General features: G+C 39.9%; 1 protein-coding gene across 1 annotated transcript in view; it reads left to right on the forward strand.

Annotated features, from left to right (window-relative positions):
* Positions 1-18,679, forward strand: part of ano1a (anoctamin 1, calcium activated chloride channel a) — a 288,477-nt gene that overhangs the window by 105,330 nt on the left and 164,468 nt on the right. The window contains exons 5-6 of the mRNA XM_073049786.1: positions 2,398-2,549; positions 12,170-12,224. Of these exons, the coding sequence (XP_072905887.1) occupies positions 2,398-2,549; positions 12,170-12,224 (207 nt within the window). The remainder of the gene's footprint in view (positions 1-2,397; positions 2,550-12,169; positions 12,225-18,679) is intronic.

Consider the following 18,679-nt stretch of genomic DNA (forward strand, 5'->3'; position numbering starts at 1 on the left):
AAAGGATATAGGCCAGACCTTAGCACCTGAGACCAGCAGGGATCGGCACTGAGCCATCAGGCTGCAGGGCCTGTTTCCATTGCTGTATCACTCTATGACTACTGTTGTAGTTGTACTGTTGTACAGTTGGGAGACTGTAGGTCTGACACGGTGGTCAGCAGCACAGGAGCGCCGCAGGGGACCGTGCTCTCTCCGGTCCTGTTCACCCTGTACACATCAGACTTCCAGTATAACTCAGAGTCCTGCCATGTGCAGAAGTTCGCTGACGACACGGCCATAGTGGGGTGTGTCAGGAATGGACAGGAGGAGGAGTATAGGAAACTGATACAGGACTTTGTGATATGGTGCAACTCAAACTACCTGCGTCTCAATATCACCAAGACCAAGGAGATGGTGGTGGACTTTAGGAGATCTAGGCCTCATATGGAGCCAGTGATCATTAATGGAGAATGTGTGGAGCAGGTTAAGACCTACAAGTATCTGGGAGTACAGTTAGACGAGAAGCTAGACTGGACTGCCAACACAGATGCCTTGTGCAGGAAGGCACAGAGTCGACTGTACTTCCTTAGAAGGTTGGCGTCATTCAATGTCTGTAGTGAGATGCTGAAGATGTTCTATAGGTCAGTTGTGGAGAGCGCCCTCTTCTTTGTGGTGGCGTGTTGGGGAGGCAGCATTAAGAAGAGAGACGCCTCACGTCTTAATAAGCTGGTAAGGAAGGCGGGCTCTGTCGTGGGCAAAGTACTGGAGAGTATAACATCGGTAGCTGAGCGAAGGGCGCTGAGTAGGCTACGGTCAATTATGGAAAACCCTGAACATCCTCTACATAGCACCATCCAGAGACCGAGAAGCAGTTTCAGCGACAGGTTGCTATCGATGCAATGCTCCTCAGACAGGATGAAGAGGTCAATACTCCCCAGTGCTATTAGGCTTTACAATTCAACCGCCAGGAGTAAGATATGTTAAAGTGCCGGGGTTGATTGTATTTAATGTATTTAAGTAAACTACTTAAGAACTTTTTAAAAGCTATTATTAATGCTTTTTGAGAGTGATTTAGATGCATATCATATTTTTACTGTTAAGTATTGTATGTAATTAGTTTTGCTACAACAAGTGTATGGGACATTGGAAAAAATGTTGAATTTCCCCATGGGGATGAATAAAGTATCTATCTATCTATCTATCTATCTGTTAGTCAGTGTTGTTTATCTGATGGTTGGGTGCCCTAATGCCATAAGTGTTCTATAATCATGGTTTGGCAATACACACAAAATGCTGGAGGAACTCAGCAGGCCAGGCAGCATCTATGGAAAAGAGTAAACAGTTGACGTTTTGGGCCAAGACCCTTCATCGGGTTCTGATGAAGGGTCTTGGCCTGAAATGTCGACTGTTTACTCTTTTCCAAAGCTGCTGCCTGGCCTGCTGAGTTCCTCCAGCATTTTGTGTGTGTGTGTGTGTGTATGTGTGAAGAAGTTCTTCAGCCCATCTAGTCCATGCTGCACTATTTATCTGCCTAGGTATATCCACTCTCACTACCCTCTGAGTGAAGGAGTTCCCCTTAAACATTTCACCTTTCACCCACGATCTCTAGTTGTAGTATCTCCTTATCTCAGTGGAGAAAACCTGCTTGCATTTACCCTGTCTTTGCCTCTGATAATTTTGTATATCTCTATCAAATCTCTTCTCACTCTTTGCTCTAGGGAATAAAGTTCTAACTTATTTAACCTTTCCATATAACTCAGGTTCTCAAGCCCCGGCAACCTTCCTTGTAAATTCTTTCTGCACTCTTTTGAACTTATTGACATCTTTCCTGTAGGTAGGTGACAAAATATACCAGATTGGACCTCACCAATGTCTTGTACAATTTCAGCAAAACATTCCAACTCCTGTACTCAGTTCTTTGATTTGTGAAGGCCAATGTGCCAGAAGCTCTCTTTCTGAAATAATCTACCTGTGATGTCACTTTCAAGGCATTTGTGGATCAGTATTCCCAGATCCTGCCCTGCAGCTCACCGTGCAGATCCCACCCCTTGTTTGTCCTCCCAGTCTGCAGCTCCTCACACTCATGAGCAATGACCAGATAATATGGATGCTTAATAATTACATCAGCAATAACATGCCCTTTTACATCATGTGTGCATGCAGGTGACTGGCATAATGTATAGAAGACTCGGGGGGGGGGGGGGTATATCAAAGTTATTTTATTATCAAAGTTGCATATATGTCCCCAATACTACCCTAAGGTTCTTTGTGATTGATTTTAAGATTACAAAGATAATCTTAAGGATTTTAATCTTAAATTCTGGGGCTTATTCAGATATAGTTTAGTTTTGTTGTCTCTGCATTAGTCGATTTATTGTCCCAGGATCTTGTAACTTAAATCTGTTACTAATTCCTCAGGTGTATGAAGTAAAGCAGAAAACCGGGATCCTCAGCAAAATCTCAAATATTTTGTATAAAATGACTTCACCTTTGCGAACAAAAGTGGAAGAACAGAACAATGTTACGTACAAGCATCTGTCCTATCCCTTCTCCAGAGAGAAGAAGCACTTGTAAGTATCTACGCACTAAATAGATGCAAAAGCTAACTTTACAGCTTTTTTTTATTGTTCGAATACAAAAGGAGGAAGGTCATTTTCAGATAATAAGACATTGTTGAGAACATGATGACTACTATATACACTCATCATCATCATCATGGTGTGTCTTGCACAGTATACATCACTGGTTTTATTTAAGAAATTATGCTAATATGTTGGAAGAGGTTTGAAGATTTGCCTGTAATGGTAAGAAAAGATTGGACAAACTAGAATTGTATCTTTTGGAATTCAGAGTGAGACGCGACCTTAATGAATCGTGATCCTGAGAGGTACTGACAGGGTGGGAGGAACACTTCATGAAGAGGATCTAGAACTAGGAATCACTGCTCTAAATGGGAAAATCTTTATCTTGAAACAAAAGTGTGGTGAAAATATTTTGCCAGTATTTTGAGTCCTCGCATTAATGCATTAACCCTAATGCGAAGGCAAAATATTTGAGTATTTTTAAGGCAAAGGTTGAGAAGGCCTTGATAAGCAAAGAGACCATAAGACATAGGAGCAGAATAAGGCTGTTCATCCAATCATGGCTGATTTATTGACCCTCTCAATCCCAATATCATGCTTTCTTCACATAACCTTTGATGCCATTGCAAATCAAGAAACTGTCAACCTCCTCTTTAAATATAACCAACGACTTGGCCTCCACAGCTGTCTGTGGCAGTGAATCTCACCAATTCACCACTCTCTGGCTAAAGAAATTCCTGCTCATCTCCGTTCTAAAAGTGGGGTCTCTCTATTCTGAGGCAGTGCCCTCTGGTCCTAGATTATCCTACCATAGGAAACATCCTCTCCACATCCACTCTATCGAGACCTTTCCATATTCGATAAGTTTCAATGAGATTCCCACTCATTCTTCTAAACTGCAGTGAGTACAGGCTCAGAGCTGTCAAACTCTCCACATATGTTCACCCTTTAATTTGCAAAGCAGTGAGTGGTTACTATGGGTGGATGAAAATATAGAATAAAAGTTGGATTGAGCTTAGACCATGCTTGAGGAGCTGATCTGCAGCCCTGCTGCTCGTCTATAGGTAAACACTGGGAAAGAGTAATTTGTATCTTAAGCAGCATAACTTAACTTGAAAAATTAAACTTGTTTAGTACAAGTTCAATTAAAGAGGCACAACAGATTAAAAACTATTCATGGGGCACCATCCTTGCCTGTACTTAAGAGTATTGTGAGCAGTTTTGGGCTCTTTAAGTGAAGAATTTAGGCTTTATTATCGATTCTGAGCTAAGTTCCAATCAAAATACTAAGCCTTATTATTCAGTATACTTTCTTTAATTTAAGGAACGTTGAAAGAATTTGATTTCTTGCAGAAAAATTGATCATTGTTTTGTTTTTAGCCAATTAGTCAACTGTACCACACTCTTTTCAGGACTGCGTTAGAAGGATATAAGTCAGCTATAGGTTGTTCAAAATGCAGCAACAAGAATCTTATCCAAAAAAAAAGAAAATCTGAAAACGTTTCACCAGTTTTGGCATCATTACACTGGCTGCCTGTGCCCTTTAGGATTAATTTTAAATGCCCTTATTTGTAGATAAGGCTCTGAATAATCTAGTTCCTCTGTATATTTTGGAGTGTCTATCCCCTCATGTCCCTAACTGTGATCTTGGATCCACAAATGCTGGTTTGTTTAGTGTTCCTAGAGCCATGCACATACAAACCGGTGATGCAGTCTTTTGCTCTTGCGCACCAAAAATCTAGAATGGTCTACTGACTGAGAATCACCAGACTAGTACTGAGGAATGTTTCATAACACTTCTTAAAAACCTACTACTTTTTTTTTAAATTTGGCCAATTTAGAAGATTACTCAATGCCTGTTGATGTTGATTGCATTTACATAATTTGGCATATCTGATTACATTTTATTCTATATAATGTTTGTCTTTACTTAGAATTTTTAATTTTGTCTCTTTTTATGACTATATTGATTTATCTTTACAATCTGTGTAAAACACTTTGAGCCTGCATTTTAATGTAGCTACATCTGTAAATAAAATTATTATTGTCCAAGAAAGGATGTGCTAACATTGCAGATGGTCCAGAGGAGTTTCACAAAAATGATCCAGGGAATGAAAGGGTTAACATGTGAGAAGCTTTTGCTGGTTCTGGGTGTGTATTCATCAGAGTTTAGATGAATGAGGGGAATCTCATTAAAACCTCTTAAATATTGAAACACCTACATAGAGGACAGGATATTTCCTATGGCGGGGGAGTGTAGGACCAGAGGGGACAGCCTCAGAGTAGAAAGTCTTTCCTTCAGAAAAGAGGAGGAGGAATTTCTTTAGGCAGAGGTGATGAATCTGTGGAACTCATTGCCACAGACGGCTGTGGAGGCCAAGTCATTGACTATATATTTAAAGTGGAGATTGATAGGATTTTGTTTAATATTGATATGAAAGGTTATGCGGTGAAGGCTGGAGTATGGATTTGAGGGATAATGAATTAGCCATGATGGGCTGGCAGAGCAGAGTCAATGGGCTGAAGGGCCTGATTCTGCTACCATGCCTTATGGTCTAAAATTTTCATTAATTACACTCTCCTTACAGTTCTCCATATAAAACATCACATTAACTGATTTTTAAATATTTATCCACAAACATTTTAATCAGAATCAGGTTTAGTGTCACTGATTTGCTGTTTTGCAGCAGTAGTACATTGCAGTACATAATAATAAAAAATATAAATTACAATAAATATATATAAAATGTTAAATAAGTTGTATAAAAAGAGAGTTTTTAAAAAAAACATTGGTAGTGTTCATGGTTTCATAGTCTATTCAGAAACTGAAGAAGCTGTTCCTGAAACATTGAGTGTGTGTCATCAGGTTTCTTTTTTTTTAAAAAACGTTTTTTTATTAGTTTTTCAAAACATTTTACAAATTAAAAACCCCAAATCCCAATGAGGAGCATTAATACAATGCAAAATTAAGCGTACAGTAACAATATGCAACAAAGGAAGAGAACTTAACCAAAAAAGCACCTAAATTAAAGACAGGTAAGCTTAGTGTCCTCCCCAAGCCCCAAAACACAAGATAAAAAACAACAACTCCAGACCGACCACAACACAGTATAAAGAGTATAGGTCAGGACAGTCAAACTCCCAGACTGTGAATACACTTAGTAACAGAGGATAATAATGCCTACTACCAGAAATAAAAAAGGGAGCTGAAAGCAAGGGACCGAAAAGAAGAAGAAAAAACCCTAGTCAGGAGGAAGGTTATGAAAGTACTCGATAAAAGGTCCCCAGACCTTATGGAACTTTAGATCCGAATTAAGAACTGAATAATGAATTTTTTCAAGGTCCTAGCAGGCCATAATGTCGTTAAGCCATTGCGCATGAGTGGGCGGGGCAACATCTCTCCATCTAAGGAGGATCAAGCGTCTAGCCAGGAGAGAGGCAAAGGATAGAATTCGGCATTTGGTCGGACCCAGACATAAATCTGTCTCGCCCCAAAAACCGAACAGAGCAATTAAGGGGTTTGGTTCTAGGTGCTGATTCAGAATACCCGATAATGTAGTGAAGACATCTTTCCAGAATTTCTCCAAGCTAGGACAGAGCCAGTACATATGGATGAGAGAGGCAACGCCCCTCTTGCATTTATCACAGAGCGGACTAATGCCAGGGTAGAATCGAGATAGTTTAGATTTAGACATATGGGCTCTGTGAACAATCTTAAACTGTAAAAGGCAATGGCGAGCACAAAGAGAGGTTGAGTTAACCGATTTGAGAACTGAGTCCCAGCTCTCCTCAGATAAGGAGATATTTAAATCCTGCTCCCAGGCCATTTTAATTTTATCCACAGGGGCCCGTCGTAAGGCTGCTAGTTTATCTCGGATAATTGATATTAAACCTTTACCTAGTGGATTAATGGAAAGAAATAGGTCCATAGCATTTTTCGGAGGCATTTCAGGAAAGTTAGGAATTAAAGGAGCAATAAAGTGTCGGATTTGGAGATATCTGAAAAAGTGAGCGTTAGGCAGGTTGAACTTAACAGAGAGCTGCTGAAAAGAAGCGAAGCGATTATCGATGAAAAGATCTTCAAAATGTCTAATGCCCTTCCTATACCAAACATGGAATGCTGAATCGTACGTAGTAGGTAAAAAAAAAGGTGATTGTGTGCGACAGGGCTAGAAACGGAAAACCCCTGGAAACCATAGCATTTCCTAAACTGAGCCCATATACGCAAAGTGTGTCTAACAAGAGGATTAGCTATTGATCTGGGCAGACTGCTAGGGAGTGCAGAGCCAAGAAGTGCAGATATAGATAATTCTTTAGTGGAGCTCAACTCCATTGCCACCCAGTTAGGGCACTCAGGTTGGCCGTGGAAGAAAGACCAGAAGGTAGCACAACGTATATTAGCTGCCCAATAATATAAGCGAAAGTTAGGTAAAGCCATGCCACCCTCTTTTTTAGATTTTTGGAGGTGGATTATATTAATTCTAGAGCGCTTATTCTGCCACAGATATGACAAAATAATAGAGTCTAAGGAATCAAAAAAAGATTTGTCTTCAGGTTTCTGTACCTCCTCCTTGGTAGTAGCAATGAGAGGAGGGAATGTCCCGGGTGATGGGGGTACTTAATGATGGATGCCAGATTTTTGAGGCATCGCCTTTTGAAGGTGTCCTCGATGCTGGGGAGGCTGGTGCCCATGATGGAGCTGGCTGTGTTTACAACTTCCTGCAGCTTTTCCAATTCTGTGCAATAGCCTCTCTATACCAGATGGAGATGCAGCCAGTCAGAATGCTCTCTACTGTACATCTGTAGAAATTTAGGAGTGTCTCTGGTGATGGCCAAGTCTCCTCAAACTCTTAATGAAATATAGCCTCTGTCATGCCTTCTTTGTAATTGCATTGGTATGTTGGGTGCAGGATAGATCTTCAGAGACGTTGAAGCCAGGAACTTGAAACTACTCGCCCTTTCTGCTGCTGTTCCCTCACTGAGGACTGGTGTGTGTTCTCTCAAACACTCCTTCCTGAAATCCACAATCAATTCCCTGGTCTTACTGTTGTTGAGTTCAAGGTTAATCGATTAAGGGTTGCTGTCTCCTCCACACTCCTGAGGCATTTAGCACTGCTCCCTTCCCTTTTCTTTTAAAAGATGTCCCTGAAGTCACACTCCTGTGAACAAGCATTGTGGTACAGAGAGGGAGAGGGCTGCTGTCTAAAACTCAAGGAACCCAGGTTCAAACCTGACCTGGAGTGCCATCTGTGTGGAGTTTGCATGGTCTCCCTGTGACCAAGTGAGTTTCCCCCACCCCCGGTGCTCCAGCTTCCTCCCACAACACAAAGCCTTCTGGATTGATGACTGACTTGACCACTAAATTATTGCTCCTAGTATAGGTTTGTGGTAGGAATGGGGAAGGGGGGGGGGGGGGGGGAAGGAGAATAGGAAGATGATTAGTGTAAGTGGGCACTTGATGATCAGTATGAACTAGATGGAGAGAAGTGCCTGCTTCCATTCTGTATCTTGTATGCGTGGGCTCCTATGCACAGCCTTGGAACGTATGAGGAAAAAATTGGGCTCGAAGACTTTTGCCAGAACAGCAAGGTACAGATTGAAGGATTTGAAAGCTTCAAAGAGCCTGCAACTGAATGGTGCCTTTGAATTCCTTGGACTGGAAGCCAGACTACAATTCCAATGTCAGCTGCTTCACTGCACTGATTCTGAAATGGGGATCTGAAAAGCCACGAGATGGAGGAATATCTAACGTGCTTGTCTTGAACTTGATGCTAGCCAAGCAATGACTGTTAACGATATCAGCAGATGAAGGCTTAGCACCTTCCGAATCTCCTACTATTTTAATGCAGGTGTCAATTTAATTATGCCTGCATTAAAATAGCATGCAGGGAAACATCTTGTGAATGCAGCAAGTATTTCAAGCCTTGTATCCTTGAAGTATAACATTTATGCCCTGCTATAATAGGGGAAAAAACATGGCTCTGCCCCTGACAAATAAACAGCCATCTGTGATCCTCGACCAGTATAAGTCAGCATTATCAGTTCTAACTAATCTTAAAATCTGCAGATGCTAGAAATCTTTATTTTTATAATCCTTTCTCTTTTCAACCTGCTTTCGGTCTCTGCCATATTTTATTTTTAAGAACTGCAGTATTTTCCTTTGGGAATTAACTGAAATTACAGTGTCAATTGGATGCTGAGTTTGGCCAGCCCACTTATTACTGTTACAGACAACCCCTACATTGCAACCATCGTGTTATGGAAATCCGCCCTTACAGAATTTACAAATCACTACCCAAAAACTTAAGATATGGAATGAAATTCATTCTCCTGGAATGTATGTGGAGAAGTAATCATAAACACTTTTGTTTTCAGTAGTTGTTCCTTTTATAGAGCTTTACATTATAGAAGATTGCAGTACAGACTGTCTTCTAGGGAAGGCAACCCACTCCAGTAACTTTGGGGTCTCCTGCACTTTAAACTCAGTTGGAGAACTTGAACTGCTTCCAGAAATTCGCTCAGATGGGAAGAGACAGGATGTTCTTGCAGATCTATTATCCTGTGACTGACTGACTAGGCAGGACACTGAGAAACACCTGCTTGCTGGCAGCAAAGAGCAGCAACGAGGTCTTTGAAACCAGTTACTCAGGAGGGAAGTCAACAAATGCTTTTCCAAATGGTAGTGGTGATTTGGAGCTGGCAATGGAAAGAGATTCATGGAGTTTATGTTTGTTGCAGTCAAGACAGCCCAGAGGTGGTAAATGGATTGATTACAATTGGATCAGAATCAGAATTGGGATTATTATCACTGACATATGTCATGAAATTTGTTGTTTGTGGCAGCAGTACAGCGCAATACCAAATACAAAATAAATGTATTATCAGAGTACATGTATGTCACCATATCCAACTTTGAGGTTCATTTTTCTTGTGAGCATACTCAATAAATCTAGGAAATATAACAGAAGCAGTGAAAAACTGCACCCAACAGGACGGGCAAACAGCCAGTGTGCAAAAGATATCAAATTCTGCAAATACAACAGATTTCAAAAAATAGTAAGAATAAATAAACAATAAATATCAAGAACATGAGATGAGTCCTTGAAAGGGAGTCATAGGTTGTGGGAAGAGTTGAGTAACGGGGCAAATGAAGTTATCCTTTGTGATTCATGATGAAGCTGACTGAAATTGAATTAAATGTGCAATAAATTGATGGGCTAATTAGCCTGTGGTTGTATTGATGCCAAAGTGACTGAACCCAATGTTTGGAAGGAGATTTGAGTGCAGGGCCGAATCAGAAAGCTCAGATAAGGGCCAAATCGAGATGGTAGGGTCCTGGCCCCACAGCATATCAAGATGATTGTTTAGAGGTTGATTAAGGTGCTGGGCCAGATTGAAAAGGGCAGGGTATCGGGGCCCGAGGCGAAGGACTTACCAGTTCCGATCGATGCTCCACGACTTGGCACAGCGTTGAACTATGGGACTCTCTTTGCAGACTTCATTTCAGAATGCTATATTCTTGCAGTTATCGTTTGCATGACTTGGGTTTTTTTCCCTCTCCATACATTGGGCTGCTTGGTCTTTTTTTTAATATATAGGTTCTTTTGGGTTTCATTGCTTCATGGCTGCCTGTTAGGAGATGAATCTCAAGGTTGTATAACGTAGACATACTTTGATACTAAATATACTTCGAACTTAGAACTTTGGTTAAGTAGGAAGAGCACTCCTGAAATGTAGACAAGCCACCTAATGAGATGTTAAGTCATTTGCCTTCTCGGCAGAAAATGAGCAGAAGAGTTATAAGGAGAGAAATTACATTCTCCGCTCTGTGTTTCCTTTAAATATTATTCCTTCTTGGATTAATAACATATATCAATACTATTTGGGCTGCCTCCTGTTTTACACTATTAATTATGGCGCTTTAGAAATTCGGCATCAGATTCTAATACACATTAAAATATTGTAGGACTGCTTCATTTAACAAACTAAATTTGCATCTATATGCTACTTATTTAACCTTAATGTATTGATTATTAGATGCAAATATTGACCGGCTGACATAATTACTATTGTGCAATGCCTGCATTACAACCATTGAGTCACTGAAATTCAAGTGCAGTCGTGGTTATCAAGATGAATTCTACTATGATGAGATTTCACAATTGCCAGAGAGATGAAAAAGCCAGTTTCATACTTCTAAGATAAAGATCTTAAAGATTAGCTTTACTTGTCATGAGTACATTGAAACAAACAATGTTGGTTTGTGTCAGTGACCAACACAGTCCAAGGTTGTGCTGAGAGCAATCTGCAATGTTGGTGCTTCCGGTGCCAACACTGTGTGCCCACAGCTCACTAACCTAACCCACAAGTCTTTGGACTGTGGGTGGAAACCGGAGCACCCAGAGGAAACCCACATAGTCACACAGAGAACGTACAAACTCCTTGCAGTCAGCAGTGAGAATTGAACCCAGATCTTATAGCTGGCGTTATAAAGTGTTTCACTAACTTCTACACTACCATGCCACCAATGAAATAAAAGGGAAATATAATGCATTTTATAAATTCCCCAGGCAGGGGAAAAAAATGGAAACTTTGACATTCCATTCACTTTGGATCTTGGTCAGTTTAGAAGCAGTCATGTTCCAACACATTTTTCCAAGATAGTTACTTTACCAATGGAATCTGACCAACTTCCATCAAAGTGCTGTTGCTGTTCTTGACGCATTCTTCCTTGTTCCTGAGGTGGTGCAAAGCTAGCTGGAAGGTTTTATAAATCCAACGCTTCGTTTTCAAAATGCTCTTGAACCAGTGGGGATAGCTTCACTCGCTCCATCACTGACCTCTTTCCTCAACCTTTGAAGGTCCCTTCATCTAACTTCTCTATTTATTGCTTATTTATTATTGATATTATTATTTCTTTATTCTTTTTGTATTTGCATGGTTTGGCTTTTGCACACTGGTCATCCACTTGATTAGTGCAGCCTTTCATTGATTGTGTTATGGTTATTGTATTTATTGAATATGCCCACAAAAATGAATCTCATGGTTGTATATGGTGATGTGTACATACTTTGATAATTTATTTTGAATTTAATTTCTGTAATTTGAATGAATGTTCAATTTTCCAAGTACAGAAATTGTCTTCTAAACATCTGATCCACTAATGAAATTAGACTGAATACTGTATCTGAATTAGACCTCATTAAGGTTTAATGTTCTTCATTTCTAAAGAACTCAAGATATTACTAAATCTTTTGTTCAGTGCATACAAGAGGATGGATTTCTAGACCCTGGTATTGAAATGAATGTTCAGCAACCATACATTCTCTTTTTCCGTACACATTGTTTGGATCTAAACTTACTCCAGATTTTCTGATTGTTGTTCCCTGGAGCTCCTGAAGTTTTAAATTTTGCATTCTTCATTTTTTGTGCATAAGAGAGAAGTAATTCATATTTTTTTTTGTATTCCTATTCATTAAAATGGTATTCTAAAATTTTGTACCAGGCTTGATAATTCCTTGACTACTATCATAATGATTTTTAACATGTAATCTGGTTATTCAAATCTTTTTTTCTTTTATTTAATTAAACAACTTTTTCTTCCCCAGATTTGATCTTTCTGATAAGGATAACTTTTTCAGCAGTACAACAAGAAGCACAATAGTGAGTATTGAAATTATTGTATGGTCTAATTGAAGCCAATAATTTGTAAAATGCTTAAATTTTTGTAGTTTAATTGAAATCAATTTGCAAAATGCTTCATTTTTTAACTTTTTTTGTATAAAATGACATTGTTTATTACTGTGCAAAACCTATAATATTTGAAATAATTTAAGTGTTTCTCCATATTCTATATGGTGGCGTGTGTGTCTGTGTGTGTGTCTACACATACAGACACACTTTGATAATAAACTTACTTCAAACTTTTGAACGTCGCGTAGATCCACACCACAACTTCAATATTTCTTTAAAAATCAAAACCTTCAGATATTCAGTCTTGAGCAAAGACAATAAAATGATGGGGAAAGACTCAAAGTCGGGTAGTACTACAGAAAGAGAGACATTAACCAATTTTCTTTCTGCAGTTGCTGTATTGTTGAGTTTTTTCCAGCATTTCCTGCTTTTGTTTCTACATTCTTTCTACTTTCTGTGGCTAACTGAAGGAGTTGGATGTTTCACTAATGATCCACAGTCACAGGGGAAGTTAAAATGTAATTTGGTGCTAAGTCAAAGAGAGCGGTAGTGGTAGGGAACTCGATAATGAGGGAAACATTAGGAACTGTAAACAATTCTTCCAGCATTTTTGAAGAATGTTGTCTTAGTCCCACCCTATTTCTTTAAAAGGGAACTAGAACAACATCTATCCGGACTAACTGGAACTTGAAAGGATAGATTGATCTGTGGAAAATGTCTTCCTGCAGCTTGTTTGTTACCACTCAGAGTTGGCAGGAAGTAAAAATAGACTCTGGGTGTTCCCCTTTGGGCCCAGTCTCTGTGGAAAATGTACCCAGGAGAGTAAGGCACATCAGTTAGCAGTGGCAATATTTTTAGCAGTATTATTGATTTGGAGAGCAAACATCCCCATTTGGGCCTCCCATCTGAGACATCAGATTCAGCTGATTCGTAGAGGCAGCGGTGAGCTGTTCAACAAATTGTAGGTAGATGTTGCCCACTCATCAAGATCTCATCCTGTAGAGCACATGAGATTTTTTTTTTTGGATTGAGATGAGGGATGTGGGAAAGATTCAATTGCACACGACACACAAAATGCACAAACACGAGATTCTACCAATGCTCAATTATAACCATATATATAACCATATAACAATTACAGCACGGAAACAGGCCATCTCGGCCCTTCTAGTCCGTGCCGATGCTTACACTCACCTAGTCCCACTGGCCCGCATGCAGCCCATAACCCTCCAATCATTTCCTGTCCATATACCTATCCAATTTTACTTTAAATGACAATACCGAACCTGCCTCTACCACTTCTACTGGAAGCTCATTCCACACAGCTACAACTCTTTGAGTAAAGAAATTCCCCCTCCTATTACCCTTAAACTTTTGCCCCCTAACTAACCGAACTGATGAATTGCCAATCAATTGAAATTTGTACTGTTAACTTGACAAGGAAGTCATGGTTGAATTTGTGCAAGCAAATTGGATTGGTTAAAATTGACATTGCGGTCTATACAGGGATTGCGGGCCGAATGGATTCTTCCTGTGCTGTATTGTACTGATTTATGAAGTACAAAATAGTAATGTAATGTGCATCCTGCAGTATAGTTGAATCCACATGCTCTGGAAATTGCTGGAGAAAGTGCAGCAATTTTGGTTTGTGTTTGTCCCCTTGCTCTATCTTGGATAGGGTATATCGACCATTGTAATTTTCTATTGTTGGTAATGACGATAACATGCCTTCAGACTTCAATGTTCAAAGTAAATTTATTATCAAAATATGTATATATAACCATATTTTACCCTGAGATTCATTTTCTTTCAGGCATGCACAGTAGTACAAAGAAATACAATAGAATCAACGGAAAAGCTATACACAAGCAAAATGGGGGAATGAGAGACACTGGTATGAGGAAAAATAAGTTTGAACCAAAATATTTATTAGAAGTGGAGAGCAAAAGTTTGAAATGTAAAGTGAATCTGGAACAAAAGAACTAGGATTTGCAACGGTGAAGAGATTTTTGAGGGAATTCCAGAAAATCTAACCTGGTTGTCAAAGATGCTGTGGCTAGTGATGGAATGAACTCGGGAAATGTGCAAGATCCTACTGATGAAGTAGCAAAGGTTTTTTTTTAGAGATGCCATAGAGTTGAAGGAAGATGGAGGTTGGTGAGGGAGGTAAAGGTAATTAATTCTAGGGACATTGGTTATAGAACTGCTAGACGGCAAAAGTGGGCTTCAGCTTTTGGGTTGTAGGAAAGACCATTTTTGTTGGGCAGGTATATGATCCCCATGACTTGCTATGGCCCAGGTACAACAGTGGAACTAGCAGTGATCTTATTAATTTTAAATGAATGTGTCTCTTATTTAGGCTGTGATGTCAGTGTCCTAAATAACCGAGCTTCATCAATATTGTGTGTTCTCCAGTGTTGCTGTTTGAATGAGTGGCATTTAAATTGTGTAAGTTTGTTTCAGGTGAATTGAATATTTTGGATTGTTACTATTACTCTTTGCTGTACTTACCATATACTAGAAATTCAAGTAATTACATGGAAAAATTCATAATTCCATTATATAATGAATTATTGCATGATTTATTTCCAAGAATGGACTACAGGAAGAGGAATCTCAGGGTTGTATACTATATATATACTTGGATAATAAACGTAATTTGAATCGGCGTTTAAATGGACAAGTTAATAGGGTGGTTTAGAAGGTGTATGGATGTTGGCCTTCATTAGTCAGGGGACTGAGCTCAAAAGCCGTGAGGTAATGTTCCAGCTCCATAAAACTGGCTGGACCAGACTTGGAATATTGTGTTCATTTCTGGTCACATCGTTATAGGAAAGATATGGAAGCTTTAGAGAGGGTGCAGAGGAGCTTTACTAGGATGCTACACAGATTCATGAGCATGTATCGTGGGATGGGTTGAGTGAGCTAGAGCTACTCATTTTGGAATGAAGGAGAATGAGAGGTGACTTGATAGAGTTGTACCAGATGATAAGAATGGTTAGCCAGAAACTTTTCCAAGGGTGGAAATGGCTAATCTACTGTAAAGGGGTGTAATTTTAAGGTAATAGGCGGAAAATATAAGGGTATGTCAGAGAGGAAAGAAAATCTGCAGATGCTGGAAATCCAGGCAACACAGACAAGATGCTGGCGGAACTCAGGAGGCCAGGCAGCATCTATGGGAAAGAGTACAGTTGATGTTTCAGGCAGAAATCCTTCAGTAGGACTGGCGGAAAAAAAGTTGAGGAGTAGATGTCAGGCACATAAATGATATTTTAAAAAAATGGAGGCCTGTGGAGGAAAGAAGATTTAGATTAATCTTAGAGTAGTTTAAAAGTTTGGAACAACATTGTGGGCTGACAGGCTTGTCCTGTGCTGTTCTATGTTGTAAACAAACTCAATACTGACTGTACTACAAGATGTGCCAGAGTTAACTCCATGAATGTAATGTTATCTCTGGAAATAACTTCATTCAAAATTGATTATGGGCAACGATTTAGCACCCAGTCAGAATTCAAAGTGCATGATTGTGGAAGGAAAAAAACTGAGGAGGTGAGACGATTGGAGTTATTGTTGAAACTATTTAATATATTGGTGTGTTTTTGTGCCATATTATCCCCGTAAAAATGCATAAAGCAGAGATTGTGCAGGATACTATGCTGATGGGATGTAGAGAAGATGTTTTCCTATAGTGGACGAGTCTAGGACCAAAGGGCACAGTCTCAGAATAGAGGGACGTCCATTTAGAACAGAGATGGGAAGGAACTACTTTAGCCAGATGGTAATGAGTCTCTGGAATTTGTTGCCACAGGCGGCAGTGGAGACCAAGTCATTGGTATATTTAAAACAGAGGTCGAAGGTGTCAAAGGTTTCAGGAAGGAGACAGGAAAATGGTGTTGAGAGCTATGATGGAATGGTGGAGCAGACTTGATGGGCCAAATGACTTAATTCTGCTTCTATGCCTTATGATCACATGGTCTTGTGATATTAACACTAATAGGACTTCAGTGCTGTGAAAAGAAAGCAATTTCTATTTCCCAGAGTTGTAAAGAAGCTCATTAATGTTGTATTTAATTTGCACCCCTGCAGAGATGATTGGTAAATACTTAGTTCAGCTGCTCTTATCGCACATAATTCCCATGATAAGTATGCTTTAATGTTTTATCATCATTTGGCAAATCAAAGAGATTTTTATGAGTATAATGACCTAAGGAAATCAAGAAATAAGTATGTTAATTACTAGGAAATCTAATGGTTTATTTACTTGACTTTGGAAGCAAGCACCTACCTACTGTGAGCTTTCACTTCACTGGTGGTCAGACAGCCCAGTCTAAACCACAGGGATTGCAATGCAAAAATGTCGCCTGATACCCCAATGCCACACTTGGGGCTGTAATATTGCAACCAAATGCAATTTTCAGCTGAGGTCCCACCTGCATCCTTGGGTGGCCATGCGAGTCCATGGATGAGTTCAGATGAAGAAGAATGGGGGAGGGTATCTCATTGGTCCTACAGAATATTAAAAGGCTTGGATAGAACAGACATGGACATAATTTTCCCAATAGTGGGAGAGTCTAGGAGCAGAGGACACAGCCTCAAAATACAAGTGTTCAGTTAGAACAGGGATGAGGAGAAATTTCTTTAGCCAGAGGGAGGCAAATCTGTGGAATTCATTGCCTCAGACAGCTCTGGAGGCCAAATCACTGGGTATGCTTAAAGCACAAATTGATAGGTTCTTGATTATTTAGGCTGTCAAAGGTTACAGGGAGAAAGCTGGAGAAAGGGCTAGAGAGGGAAAATTAAACCAGCTGTGATCAAGTGACAGAGCGGACTCGATGGGCCAAATGGCCTAATTCTGCTCCTATGTCATACTGTCCTATGGTCTTATTTTGAAGGAGAGGTGTCACTCATGTCTTGGGAATGCATCTGCTACTCAACAAGATCATGTTCTTAAGGTTACTGCAAGCAAATTCACTGCAGCCTTTCCGACATCACACAACTTTGAGTGACTGCACCTCAGAAATATTCTCTTTTAAAACCAAGAATCTTGTTGCAACATTCCTAAAGGGATGTGACTGGCATTGTGGAATTGTGAGTTTTTCCTGTTGGAACTCAGTTGCTTTTCTGTTTTCCACCCTCCTTACTCCACATAAGTACTCCCTCTAGTTTGGTGTAAAGACTGAAACAATATATTTTGCTAGAAGGGTTATCTTCTTGGTTCTTGAGCTTATACTCAGAAGCACACTGTAAAAGAAGTTCCTTTCACAACAAAACCCATCGTGCTTCGTTGTCTCTTGCAAGACCATTAATTAAAGTGGAGTAATTGTTTCTCATTAAGCATGTGGGAAATGCCAGGAGACACCATTTTCCATCCACATAGAGTATCTCCTTTGAAGGAGTTGCTTGGTTTTTGTTTCATCAGCTGCTAAATTAAGACAAGTCACTTGGACCAGTGTCATTATTATCCAGGGTTGTTTGCCTCATTCACTTTCTGGTAAATACACAACAGTGGGTTACAAGGCACCTTGAGATTATAACAATGAGGCTGGGTCAGACTGAGTTTTGATTAAGCCCAACTAATGAGTCTCTGAAGGTGGACATGTTTAAAGCTTAAATGTCTGCAAACCAAGGTGATGCTTGAGATATCTTAAAATGGTCACTGACATGATGTGCAGAAATCTCCTCATAAGGAGAGGCAGTATTTGGCAATTCTGACCTCCCTCTTTACTCTGTTGCACCTACTTCTAAAGAGGTGTGACAAATACAGTGCTTGTATATATAGCTAGGTTGCCTAAGATTTTTAAACAGTATTGTTTTGGTCAGTGTGGAGTGAAGGATGAGTTTGTAAGGATGGTGGCAATGGTGACGGTGGAGTGCCACAGGAGGGGTGTGGATCAGGTGGCAGAGGAGGAGTGCCAGGTCTGGAGGGAAGGATGGTGCAGACACACACAGCCAGGCAAGGTCGTTTGATCCCAAACAATTGGTTTATTGATTATTACAGAATGATTCTCTGGTGCTTCCCACTCTCTCACCTCTCCCTTTCCCTCTTCTCAACCATGATAACCCTCTCCCTGCCCCTGTGCTTCCCACTCTCAGTCCCCAATAGAGACCCATATCAGAATCGGGTTTATCATCACTCACATATGCCATGAATTTTGTTTTTTTTTTCTTTTGCAGCCACAGTGAACAATACTTTAAAATTATACAGGACTGTGCAGAAGTCTGAGGCAGCATAGCCCAAGTACTGTACATCTTGAGAACTTTTCACTGGCTATAGGGGATATTGAACAAGTTTCAGGAAAGGACAGATGAGTCATCTGGCAGGCCATAATCTGCCCTTAATGTTCAAGCATTGAAAATCTGAAAAAATGGAGATACTTAGTTGGTATAACTTCTGCTCTGCCTTCTGTTGAAAGACTTGGGGCATG

This window comes from Hemitrygon akajei, chromosome 6 (genome assembly GCF_048418815.1).
Source record: "Hemitrygon akajei chromosome 6, sHemAka1.3, whole genome shotgun sequence".
Lineage (NCBI taxonomy): Eukaryota > Metazoa > Chordata > Chondrichthyes > Myliobatiformes > Dasyatidae > Hemitrygon > Hemitrygon akajei.